Source organism: Eriocheir sinensis, chromosome 13, assembly GCF_024679095.1.
Source record: "Eriocheir sinensis breed Jianghai 21 chromosome 13, ASM2467909v1, whole genome shotgun sequence".
Taxonomy (NCBI): domain Eukaryota; kingdom Metazoa; phylum Arthropoda; class Malacostraca; order Decapoda; family Varunidae; genus Eriocheir; species Eriocheir sinensis.
Genome location: NC_066521.1, coordinates 4,675,011 through 4,688,557, shown reverse-complemented (window position 1 = coordinate 4,688,557; position 13,547 = coordinate 4,675,011). Strand labels below are relative to the sequence as shown.

The following is a 13,547-nucleotide window of genomic DNA, read 5'->3' as shown; positions in this document are numbered from 1 at the left end:
GGCACAGAGAGAGAATGAAGCAACAGGGATAATTGAAGACCCTGCTGCTGTGGTACCTTGCAGAGATTCCCATGAGGGAATGGAGTATCAGGGATATTGATAGGAAGAAACTGAACAGAAAACCTTATATTTATAAAAACCAGGGTGAGAAGAAACCAATGACCCTCACCTGTCAGCTTCGTGCCGGGTGATATGTCATCTATGGAGGTGATGCCTTGGCGGAAGAGCGGCTTTTCAAATTGTGCCCGGATATCATAGTCAAGGGGCTGTGCCAGACCCTCAATGATAAGCTGCATTGTTTGTATACTTGCCGCACACTCCCTGGCAATGTCCTCTAACCCTGCAACAGATACTCTTTGTGACTTGCTCTGCTTGTGTCACCTGTGCTTCTGATCGGAGCAGAATTAAGTTTGCATCACATATTCCTAAGACAGAATTGCATTTGACAGATTACTTAAGACAAAAACTAGACAAAAGGAAATTACTAATATTAGAGCATGACACTAGGGCAAAACTGTCTATACCAGAGAGAGAGAGAGAGAGAGAGAGAGAGAGAGAGAGAGAGTGTTCCAACTCACTGGCTGACTGCATGAATTGTTGAATGGCATGGATGAAGTGATTGCTGCCAATGTCCTGTGGGTGCAACCCAACCATATCCACGAACTTTTGTGATGCTTCGTATGATTCTGGATGAATCAATGTGCGATCAAAGGGGTTCACAACCTCCTTTTCCGCTCTCTTCTTTCCTTGTGGTGTTCTGTCAAACATACATATAACATTAAAATAAATAAATGCCATGCTCAAATTACAATATATTAAAGCAGTAGGATGGGATCACTGGTGGCAAGTAGTAGTGTAGGAAAGATGGTGGCAAGAGGAGTAGACAGACACTGGTTGCTTGCAAGAGGTTCGTAACAGGTACCAAGGATGTACAAATAAGTATATTGCATTTGGCAACTGCTTGCTGCCAGAGAAAGCTCACCAAATGTGAATTCACCAAATGTGATTCATTAAAATAATAGAAAAACATTAAATGGTACCAGAACCCTCAGTCAACTAAGGTGCCAGAGCCCCCAGAGTCAATCATCTTTTGCTTATTTGGTGGCTTTGAACCTTAATTATTTAGAACTGTCTTCCGAGGATCCGGAGGCAAAGATTGTTCAGACATTTAATGAGATGAGAGTGAGGCATTTGGTGGTGATGGGAATCAAAGTATCTGGTTGTACTTGTAGACCACCAGGCAGACTAAAGACTTTGAGCATAGTGTGGAAGAGGATCTAACTGCTCTGTGTTAACAAGAAAAAAGCACTTGATAAGCGAAAGTTGAAGGACAGTCACTGAATGTATAACCTTGTGATAGTAATATGAAAATTGACAAATATTAAAGATGACACTCATAAAATGTTTACCTGTTAACTTCATTGGCGAGAGTTTCCGGCAGAATTTTGATGAAGCCAGCACACTGTTCAAATGTGCGTGGCCCCACCCCCTTCACAGACTTTAGCTGCTCCCTGTTTATGAAAGGACCTTTGCTCTTCCTGTACTCGACTATGTTTGCTGCACGGGACTTATTCAAACCAGACAATTTTCTGCAAGGAACAAAAAAATAATGGGGCTTTCATTTGGAAAATTAGAAAGTGGGTAACAAACAAAACACGATACCCACCTACACATCATCAACACACCAGTTACAAAACACACTTATACACACTTAAGTTACAAAAGTACCAAGTTATGTAGATCTTTCATGCATGGATTCCTTGTTTTCTCTTGTTCATAACAGGTACACCTCGCTTTACGAACATATTCCATTCCTAAGAAAACCTTCACCAATTGAAAAATCATTGTGCAGAGAAACTGTAACATTAGTTCAGTGGAGTTGGTTCCAGGATCCTGCTTTTTTCCCAACTAACCTTTTCTCTTTTACTTTTTTTGCTAAATCCTTTTTGTGTATATCAAGACTCACTAATCAATAATATAGAAATGTGACCCCATGTGTGTTTTTTTTTTTTTTACATCAAAGGAGACAGCTCAGGGGCACACAAAAAAGGAAACAATAATAAAAAAAAAGCCTGTTACTCGCTGCTCCCCAAAAAAAAGAATCAAAAGAAGTGGCCGAAAGAAAGGTCAATTTCGGGAGGAAAGGTGTCCTGATACCCTCCTCTTGAAAGAGTTCAAGTCGTAGGCAGGAGGAAATACAGATGAAGGAAGGTTGTTCCAGAGTTTATCAGCGTGAGGGATGAAAGAGTGAAGATGCTGGTTAACTCTTGCATAAGGGGTTTGGACAGTATAGGGATGAGCATGAGTAGTAAGTTGTGTGCAGCGGGGCCGCGGGAGGGGAGGAGGCATGCAGTTAGCAAGTTCAGAATAGCAGTCAGCGTGGAAATATCGATAGAAGATAGAACGAGAGGCAACATCGCAGCAGAATTTAAGAGGTAGAAGACTATCAGTAGGAGGAGGAGAGCTGATGAGACGAAGAGCCTTAGACTCCACTCTGTCCAGAAGAGCTGTGTGAGTGAAGCCCCCCACACGTGAGATGCATACTCCATACGAAGGTAGACAAGGCCCCTGTATATGGATAGCAACTGCACGAGGGAGAAGAACTGGCGGAGACGATACAGAACGCCCAACCTTGAGGAAGCTGATTTAGCGAGAGAGATGTGAAGTTTCCAGTTGAGATTTTGAGTTAAGGATAGACCGAGGATGTTTAGTGTTGAAGATGGTGACAGCTGAGTGTTGTCGAAGAATAGGGGATGGGTGTTTGGAAGATTATGTCGAGTTGATAGGTGGAGAAATTGAGTTTTTGAGGCATTGAAGGACACAAAGTTCCTTCTGCCCCAATCGGAAATGATAGCAAGATCTGAGGTTAAGTGTTCTGCAGCCTCCAGTCTGGAGTCATGTACTTCCTGTTGGGATGGCCTTCTATTGAAAGAAGTTGAATGATGCAGAGTGGAGTCGTCGGCGTATGAGTGGACAGGACAGTTTGTTATGGAAAGAAGATCATTGATGAATAACAGAAAGAGAGTGGGTGATAGGACAGAGCCCTGTGGAACACCACTGTTGATAGGTTTAGGGGAAGAACAGTGACCATCTACCACCGCAGAGATAGAACGGCCGGAAAGGAAACTGGAGATAAAGGAACAGAGAGAGGGATTGAATCCAAAAGAGAGCAGTTTAGAAAGCAAAGACTGGTGCCAGACTCTATCAAAGGCTTTCCATATGTCTAGCGCAACAGAGAAAGTTTCACCAAAACGGCTAAGAAAGGATGACCAAGAGTCAGTTAACCCTCTCGCGCACCGTAAGTTTCCAATAAGTTTCTGTTCCACTCATCATGCATTTCTCAGGCCCGACCGGCCTTTTTTTGCCGCCGTGATACTCTACATTCCCGGACGTATTTTACCCTCACAGATATATCGTACACCAATAAATTTGGTATCAATGGCTTCATAAAGACTTGTACTAGAACATGCACAAATAAAAATAGGGGAAAATTTATATATAAACAATACAAACTTGTTTCAATTTTCCGTAAAGAGCATTGTAGACAATAAATCCGAAGTTCCAACTCTTCCCCACTCGCTTACTCGAAATTTTGTGAGCCAACTTTTTTAGCCGAATATTTATTTTGAAGCAGAATTTAGTGAGGATTTTTATGGTATCCTCAAAATCCTCATACGCCTATTAGTTCCCAAGTTACACCGAGAAAACTGCATTTTTTTCCTCTCCCGTCAGAGTAGGCTAACAACTAAAAATCGCTCAAAGCTCCTCATCTATGCTCCTTAGAAAGATTGCCATATGTTACCATTAAGAAACTTAACCTAACAAATGACACTACCAAATTTGACGCACTTTCACCGAAAACTTATTTTTTATCAATTTTTTGAACTTTGATGACGCGTTTCGCGTCATCGTGCGCCAGGACCTTTTATCCTTTGATGACGCGAAATGCGTCATTGTGCGCGAGAGGGTTAAGAGAGCAAGAAGATCGCCAGTAGAACGCCCCTTGCGGAATCCATACTGGCGATCAGATAGAAGATTAAAAGTGGAAAGGTGCTTTTGAATCTTCCGGTTAAGGATTGATTCAAAAGCTTTAGATAGACAGGAAAGTAAAGCTACAAGGCGGTAGTTTGAGGGATTGGAACGGTCACCCTTCTTGGGGACAGGCTGTACAAAGGCATACTTCCAGCAGGAAACCTCGAGGCTGGGCTCCTACTAAAGCCAGTTTCTCTCTCCCCCCTGCGTTCTGTACTGTGCACATTTGCTTTCCTCCCCTAGTCCTACCTTGTATGTCCATATGTGGGGGGGGGCACCACCACAGCAGCCTATACTGAGAGGAGGAGGAGTGGGGGTTCGTCCTCTCTCCTCCTCTCCTCCTGGAGGCTATAATGTAACCTTCTTCTGGCCACAATGTTGCCCTCTTCTATCTTCTCTCGATATTCTGCCACTGACTGCCCTTCTTTCTTTCTTCTTTGCTGCTCACATCCCTCCTGCTGCCCCTGGGCTGCACTCAACTTCTCTATCATCTCATCCCCTTATACTGTCCAAATGTATGCAAGAGTTAACCAGCATCTTCTCACTCTTTCATCCCTCACTGGTAAACAACCTGGACAATCTTCTCTTCATCTGTATTTCTCTTGCCTACGATTGACTCTTTCAAGAGGAGAGCTTCAGGACAGACCCTCTCTCTCAGATTTGATCTTCAGCCACTGCTTTTGTTTTTTTTTTTTTTTAGCGAGTAGCAGGCTTTTTTTATTATTGTTTTCTTTTTTTGTGTGCCCTTAAGCTGCCTCCTTTGTTGTAAAAAAAAAAAAAAAAAAGGAAGGAAAGGTAGATGTTGATAGGCAGAGACGAAAGAGTTTGACCAGGCAGGGTATCAGCACGGAAGCACAGGTTTTAAAGACAATAGGAGGCACTCCATCAGGCCTGTAAGCCTTCTGAGAGTTGAGGCCAGAGAAGGCATAGAAAACATCATTCTTAAGAATCTTAATAACAGGCATGAAGGAGTCAGAGGGGGGATAAGTAAGAGGAATATGCCCATAATCGTCCAGGGTGGAGTTCTTACAGAAAGTTTGAGCGAAGAGTTCAGCCTCAGAGACAGATGAGACGGCAGTGCAGCCGTCAGGGTTAAGGAGAGGAGGGACAGAGGAAGAAGTGAAATTGGAGGAGATATTTTTGGCTGGATGCCAGAAGTCCCAGAAGAATTAGAAGAAGCAAGGTATTGACATTTTCTATTGATAAAAGAAGTTTTGGTAAGTCGGAGAATAGATTTGGCACGATTCCAGGCTGAAATGTAAAGGTCAAAGTTAGCAGGAGTTCGAAGGCTCTGGAACCTTTTGTGAGCTGCCTCTCTATCTTTAATAGCACGAGAACAAGCATGATTAAACCAAGGCTTTTTAGCATGAGGAGTAAAGAAAGAACGTGGAATGTATGCCTCCATTCCAGACAATCACCTCTGTGATGCGCTGGGCACACACAAAGGGGTCTCTATCCTGGAAGCAGTAATCATTCCACGGGAAATCAGAAAAGTACATCCTCAGGTCGTCCCACCGAGGTGAAGCAAAATGCCAGAGGCATCGCCTCTTCGGTGGGTCCAGAGGGTGTACAGGAGCGATAGGACAGGATGCAGAAATAAGGTTATGATCGGAGGAGCCCCCTCTTCAGTGGGTCCAGAGGGTGTACAGGAGCGATAGGACAGGATACAGAAATAAGGTTATGATCGGAGGAGCCCAACAGAGAGAACAGTTTGACAGAGTAAGCAGAACGATTAGAGGTAAGGAAGAGGTCTAGAATGTTGGGCCTGTCTCCAAGATGATCGGGAATACGAGTAGGGTGCTGAACCAACTGCTCTAGGTCGTTGAGGAAAGCAAAGTTGTAGGCTTGTTCACCAGGCTGGTCAGTGAAAGAGGATGAAAGCCAAAGCTGGTGGTGAACATTGAAATCTCCCAAGATGGAGATTTCAGCAAAGGGAGAGTGAGTCAAGATGTGCTACACTTTAGAGTTCAAATAGTCAAAGAATTTTACATAGTTAGTAGAGTTAGGTGAGAGATAAACAGCACAGATGTATTTAGTAATAGAATGACAGTGAAGTCTTAGCCAGATGGTGGAAAATTCAGAAGAGTCAAGGTCGTGGGCACGAGAGCAAGTGATGTTGTTGCACACGTAGGCGCAACATCCAGCTTTGGATTGAAATTTAGGATAGAGATAGTAGGAGGGAACAGAGTAGAGGTTGCTGTCAGTAGCCTCAGAAACCTGTGTTTTGGTGAGGAAGAGAAGGTGAGGTTTAGAGGAGGAGAGATGGTGTTCCACAGAATGAAAATTGGAACAAAGACTGCGAATGTTGCAGAAATTGATAAGGAGGAGGTTCAAGGAGTTATCAGGACACCTCTCAAGTCGGCAGCCAGAAGAGGAGTCTTCCCTGGGGGAATTTATGGTCCCCCCCCCAGGCGGGGACTCCGAGGCTCTGTTGTTCATCGCCATTTTGAATTGAATTTTGGGAAAAGGTGTGTGTGTTGTGTGAATGTAAAGTGGTGTAGAAAGTGAGAGGAACTGTCTTTAGAGAGCATGTTATTCATGGTGCGTATACTCGACTACTTCCCCCTGCATAAAAGGCAAATCCATGAACAGATCAAGCCTAGCACCAAACCAATTATTTTAATTACCTATAAACCTTACGGATTTCAGCATTTTTTTATTTTTTATAGCAAAAAAATAAATAAATAAATAAATAAATAAAAAAAAACCCTGCTAACTGTTGCTTTCATATAGTGATTAGTATAGTGGCAAAAAGAGGTCAATTTCAGATGGAGAGGTGTTTTGATACACTTTTTGAAAGAGGTCAAGCCATAGGCAGGAAGATATACAGATAAAGGAATGCAGTTCCAGAGTTTACCAATGAAGGGGATGAAAGAATGGATGCTGGTTAACTCTTGCATAAGGGGTTTGGACAGTATAGAGATGAGCATGAGTAGAAAGTTGTGTACAGCGAGGCCACGGGAGGGGGGGAGGTATGCAGCTAGCAAGTTCAGATGAGCAGTCAGCGTGAAAATATAGACTGAAGATAAAAAGAGGGGCAACATGGCGGCGGAATTTAGGAGGCTGTCGGTAAGAGGTGGAGAGCTGATGAGACGAAGAGCCTTAGACTCCACTCTGTCCAGAAGAGCTGTGTGAGTGGAGCCCCCCCACACGTGAGATGCATACTCCATACGAGGGCAGACAAGGCCCTTATATATGGAAAGCATCTGTGCAGAGGAGAAGAACTGGCAGAGACAATACAGAACGCCCAACCTCAAGGAAGCTGATTTAGTGAGAGAGGAGATGTGGTTTCCAGTTGAGATTTTGAGTTAAGGATATTTAGTGTTGAAGAAGGTGACAGCTGAGTGTTGACCAAGAATAGGGAATAGGTGTTTGGAAGATTGTTTTGAGTTGATAGGTGGAGAAATTGGGTTTTTTAGGCATTGAAGGACACAAGGTTCCTTTTACCCAAATCGTAAATGATAGCAAGGTCCGTGATGCAGACGTCGGCGTCACAGTATGGAAAGGATTAAGAGGAAATGGAAGAGGATTAATCCTCTTCTAAACCTCTCAATCCTCCTCTAAAGTCCTCTTAATCCTCTTCCATTTCCTCTTAAGAGATTTAGAAGAGGATTAAGAGGAAATGGAAGAGGATTAAGAGGTTTGGAAGAGGACTAACGGTGACGCTGTTGGACGCCGATGTCAGCGTCACCAGAGTGGAGGGGTTAAGCGTTCTGCAGCCTCCAGTCTGGAGTCTTGTAATTCCTGTTGAGATGGTCTTCTGTTGAAAGAAGTTAAATACTGCAGAGTGGAGTCGTCAGCACATGAGTGGATAGGACAGTTTGTTATGGAAAGAACATTGATGAATAACAGGAAGAGAGTGGGTGATAGGACAGAGCCCTGTGGAACACCACTGTTGATAGGTTTAGGGGAAGAACAGTGACCGCCTACCACAGCAGAGATAGAACGGCAGGAAAGGAAACTGGAGATAAAGGAACAGAGAGAAGGATAGAAACTGTAAGAGGGCAGTTTAGAAAGCAAAGAGTTGTGCCAGACTCTATCGAAAGCTTTTGATATGTCTAGCACAACTGAGAAAGTTTCACCGAACGGCTAAGAGAGGATGACCAAGAGTCAATTAAGAGAGCAAGAAGATTGCCAGTAGAACGCCCCTTGTGGAACCCATACTGGCGATCAAATAGAACGTCAAAAGTGGAAAGGTGCTTTTGAATCTTCCGGTTCAGGATTGATTCAAAAGCTTTTGATAGACAGGAAAGTAAAGCTACAGGGCGGTAGTTTGAGGGATTGGAACAGTTACAGCACAGGTATGCAGTTATACTTCCCCCTCACTTGGCCATGAAGGGCGAGTGTAGAGGAAGAGGGCAAAGGAAGGATGAGAGAGGAACACTTATTTCCTCTACACACACACACACACGCACACACACGCACACACACCACAGCCAACTGCCGCACTGAGTGGACGTGGGCAGACGAAGAGGAGAACAACAACCTATTTGTCAGTCAAAAGGGCCCGAGCAACAGCTAAGTCATTTGAGTCCCGTCTCCTGGGAGTTCAGGAATTGAGAGGATTATGAGAGAGTGAGAAGCGATAAGTAAAACAGGGAGGAGAAGGAATGGAAGAGTGGATAGAAAGTAAACAAACATACAAAATGGCAGACTCTCTGGCTGAGTCTCCTGGGCCTAACCAACAGGGAGAAGAATCCGGGGAGTGTTTTGAGGGCTTCACACCAAAATCCGTAATGGAACTGGTACAGTGGAAAAGAATAAACAAAGTGGAGCAGGACTGTGACATAATAGAAATAGAAATGAGGAAGTTGAGAGCGGAGTTTGGGAAGTGATTCAGGCACTGACCGAGGTGGAAAAAAAGAGATGATGAGGCAAGGAGAAGAGACAAAGAAAATGGTTGAGAACTTGAGGGAAGAAATAATTAAATTGACTAAGGAACAGCTGGAAAGCCAAAAAAACAGCACAACTGAAGATGGAAAAATTAAAAAAAGACCATGATCCAAAACATGAAAATGGAGAGAGGAGTGTGATGGGGACAAACAAAGACATGGAGAAGAAGATGGAAGAAATGATAAAAAGAAAGGTAGCAGAAAAAATAGAAAATGATAAGCAGAGTGTGGGTGTAAAAGTAGAGAAAAAAATAAGCATGTGATCAATGATGAATTCAAGGAGTAGAGAAGTGAAAAAGACAAGGAAACAACGAGCTTTAGGGAAATCCTAGAACAACAGCAACAGGAACAGAGGCAAGACTTAAAACAAGAAGTTGTGAATGTACTAAAAAAATAGAAACAATGGTAAGGGACATGGCAGAAAAGAAAAAATGTGTCATAGTGTTTGGTGTAAAACAGGAAAAAAAAACAGTGAAGTCAGAGAGAGTTACGAGAGGAGTAATGTGAAAAGTATACTGAGAAATATGAATACTGAAGAGGAGGAAAAGTTTGAGGAAGAAGATGAGATAACTAGATTGGGAAGATACGAGGAAGGAAAAAACAGACCATTAAAGATAAAGCTAAGGTCCTAAATGGCAACAAAAAACATCCTAAATAGGTCATGGAAACTAAACAACTCTGAAGAATATAAGCAAATATATGTGAGGAGAAATATGTCAGAGGATGAAGGAATGAAAGTAAAGGAAATGATAAATGAAGCCAAATAAAGAAATGATGAAAGATCAGAAGAATTTTTTTTTGGAGAATGAAGAACGAAAAACTGATGAAGTGGTAGATAGGAGGCAAAAAGAGGGAGTAAGGGTGTTGATAGAAAAAGGGAAAAGAAAGGGAAAAGGAAAGAAAGGTTTAGAGATTGCATACACAAACATAGATGGTCTTGTATCAAAGAAAATTGAACTAATTGATTATTGAACCCTTTCACTACAGCCGGGCCAAAACAGTGCCCTGCCCCGTATCCAAGATCGCCACGCATGCCAAATTTCAAATGTCGCTATTGAATATAACAAGTTTTCAGCCATAAACTCAACATAATCATCATGTATTATATATAAAAACATGCAAAACTGAATGGTGCACATAAAGAAACATAAATTATTAGATAGTTTTGAGATGTATGCATATATATAAAGATAAATTTAAGTTACGCGTGGATGACGTGTATCTGCTGAGTTGTATTTCCTTATATTACTTATGATAAAGAAATAGATTTGTGAAGGAAAATGGAGGAGAGGAAGAGGAAGGACACAGACGTACGATCATGGGAAACATCCCACTGATTTACCGACAATACACACAGATTTCATGAAGGAAAAGGCTGAAAGGCCGTGTGTCTGTGCATGTGTGTGTGTGTGTGTGTGTGTGTGTGAGAGAGAGAGAGAGAGAGAGAACGGGTTGTTTTGAAGCCACAGTTGAAGGCGGCTGCCTTACGATTGGCTGACAGTTATGAAAATACGCTTGTGATTCGCTGGGAGTCCGATGACATCATCACCGACGCTCACCTTATCAGCGGCTTCACTGCCTTAAGGCAGTGTCACAATGGCCGTTTTCGTCCAAACGTTCGGGCTATGGGCAACGCCCGTCCACCCAACCGGGAGCGAGTTCACGGTTATCCGTAAGCTGGTGTCACACAAGCCTTTTTTCTTCCCACTGAGTTGGCGCCAGCTAGAGCAACTGACAACTCCAACTTTTCCGGGTGTGCGTCACACACAGCCAAGGTCGGTTGCCCGTATCCACATCCACAACATAAACAACGCACTTGCCCTGTATCGGCGTCTGCAAAAGTAAGGGCTGTTGCGGCTTGTGCTGCCATTACCCAAGTTATGGACTTGTTGCTGCAGTTAAATGGAAGGAAGAAACAGTTGTGGGTGTGGCGTGTCTGTGGTTCCTCCGTGCCAGTTCTCATTGTCACCACTGCGCGTGCGCGGCCAACCCACCCGTCTTGACTCAACCACATAAACACATGGATCGAATAACAACACACACACACACACACACACACCGGACTCATTAAGAACCATTGCAGATGTTTCTGACAAACAGAAACAACTTCACCATTTCTCAAGTGTGTTAGAACGTATTTGGTGAGTGGCTCACATGAACCAAACCTAGCTCTTGGCAAGGAGAGAACAGTCGTCTTTAACACTGCTCTCTTCTTGCCATTGGGTATGTTTGGGTTGTATGAACCACTCACCAAATAAGTTCTAACACACTCGATTTCTGTTTGTCAGAAACATCTGCCATGGTTCATGATGAGTCTGGTGCGTGCATGCGTGTGTGTGAGTGTGTGTCTTTGTTGTTACTCAATCCACGTGTTTATGTGGTCGGAGTCTAGATGGGTGGGTTGGCCGCTCATGCACAATGGTGACAATGAGAACTGGCATGGAGGAACCACAGACACGCCACACCCACAACAGCTTCTTCCTTCCATTTAACTGATGCAACAAGTCCATAACTTGGGTAATGGCAGCACAAGCCGCAGCAGCCCTTACTTTTGCAGAAGACGCCATGTTGATACAGGGCAAGTGCTTTGTTTACATTGTGGATGTGGATACGGGCAACCGACCTTGGCCGTGTGTGACGCACACCAGGAAAAGTTGAATTTGCCGGTTGCCCAAGCTGCCGCCAACGCGGTGGGAAAAAAATGGCCCAGTGTGACACCAGGTTACAGACAACTGACAACTCGCTCCCGGATGGGCGCACAGGCGTTGACAGTAGCCACAACGGTTAGAAGAAAACGGCCAGTGTGACACTGCCTTAAGGCAGCGAGGCTGCTGACTGGGTGAGCACCGGCGATGACGTCATTGGACTCCCAGCAAATCAAGCGTGTTTTCAGAGCTCAGCCAATCGTAAGGCTTCATCTGTGGCTTTAAAACGACCCGTTCTCTCTTCCTGTTTTCTTCCTTTTTCCAAGGTATGTATTTTGAGATAACAAGGGAGTAAAGGAGGAAAAAAGTGAGCTCCAGGGGGCAGCTTGAGCCAATTAAAATGGCGCCACTATAAACAGTTGCTTGTGCCATGGCGGGCTCGGGGCCGACCATCAGGCCCAGATGGATAGTCTACTGGCACCATAGCCCACATGTAAAAAAAATAAAAATAAATAAATAAATAAAATAAATAAATAAAAAAACTCCATGGGTCGGAACAGATAAGCGCTTTTTCAGTGTTTTCAATACCTCGAGTTTAGCGATCTTCGAGTTCACTGCTATACCTTTGGAACGAAGTGAGCGCGAAACTCGAGAGGGTACTGTACGTTGGACTCAAGACTTTCTTCGCTGGGGTAGACTGGACATATGAAGAGGAGTACTAATATTCAAGAGAAATATGACTTTTTTATGAATATTTACAACAGAGGAATAGAGATATACGTTCCATACTACATGGTAAAAACTAAAGGAGAGAAGACATGGTTTGGATGGAGGTGTGAAACAGCAAGATGAAATAGAAATAAGGCAAGGAGGAATTTAAAGAAAAGACCAAAAAACAACAGAAATAAATATAAAAAAGCAAGAAATGAATATGTGAAAATAAGGAGAGGAGGACGCTAAATTTGAAAGAAGAATAGTTTTTAAATGTTAAGAAGAACCAAAAATGTTATATAAATTCATAAATGGGAAGTTGAAATGAAATGAAGGAGTGGAAAGGCTAAAAGAAAAAAAATGTATTCAACAAAAAGGACAAAGAAATTGCAGAAATATTAATTAAGAATTTTCATAGTTTGTTTTGTTGGAAATCAGTGTAATTTACCGGAAATCCAACGGTTTGTAACTCGCAAGGAAACAACCACCTAAGAAACTTCCAGAGAGGAACTCATCAGCTCGTCATGGAGTAACCGGGCTGGACACACGACCAAATGGTACCCCAAGTGGCCAATAAATGATTATCCTAGCAGCGCTGCATAGTAAAATCTTATTGCAAAAAAACGCCCAAGAGTACTTAGCTGGCGTGTGGTTTGGTTTCCTCTTTCTACAAAAAAATTGTCCTCCCAGTGTGTCTCATAGATGTGTGTATCTCTCGAGGTAGGTTGGAAGTACACAGCGGCCAAGTAATGGTTGGGGACGCTTGTGCTAGTGTTGTTGACTCGGTGAAGGGTGGATGGCGAGCGTTACGTGAGGCGTGCTGCAGGAAATTACTTTTCCTTTCGACAGATGGCGCGCCGTTCGTATCAGTTACTGCCATTATTTTGTCCCTCCACATTTATTTAATTCAGCGAGGAATTTTACTTATTATTTTATGTGAGGAAACACTTCAATATAGTAATTCCTTTCATTGTTCATTTAGTTAGTCATTTAGGCAACAATTGGTTAAATTTGTCTCGATATGGGCTTATTTTAGCTCAACCAATAGAACACATACAGCCTCGAGCTTCGGCCCAAGCCTTGTGCCAGTAGGGAATAGATAATCGCCAATCCCCCTGCTATCATCACTTAATTCCTAACAGTTAACGAAAGAAACTGACTTTGACTGGGGTCTCGAAAATTGCAATGAAAGGAAACTAAATCATGTAAGGGTTGAGAAAGGAAAAGTAATACAGCTGATGAAAACCTTAGATGGAAGGAAAGCTAC

At 43.1% G+C, this 13,547-nt stretch overlaps 1 protein-coding gene across 1 annotated transcript in view; it reads right to left on the bottom strand.

Annotated features, from left to right (window-relative positions):
* Positions 1-13,547, bottom strand: part of LOC126997904 (S1 RNA-binding domain-containing protein 1-like) — a 54,778-nt gene that overhangs the window by 16,869 nt on the left and 24,362 nt on the right. The window contains exons 4-6 of the mRNA XM_050859117.1: positions 1,410-1,589; positions 579-757; positions 170-340 (exon numbers count right to left, since the gene is read on the bottom strand). Coding sequence (XP_050715074.1) covers positions 170-340; positions 579-757; positions 1,410-1,589 — 530 coding nt within the window. The remainder of the gene's footprint in view (positions 1-169; positions 341-578; positions 758-1,409; positions 1,590-13,547) is intronic.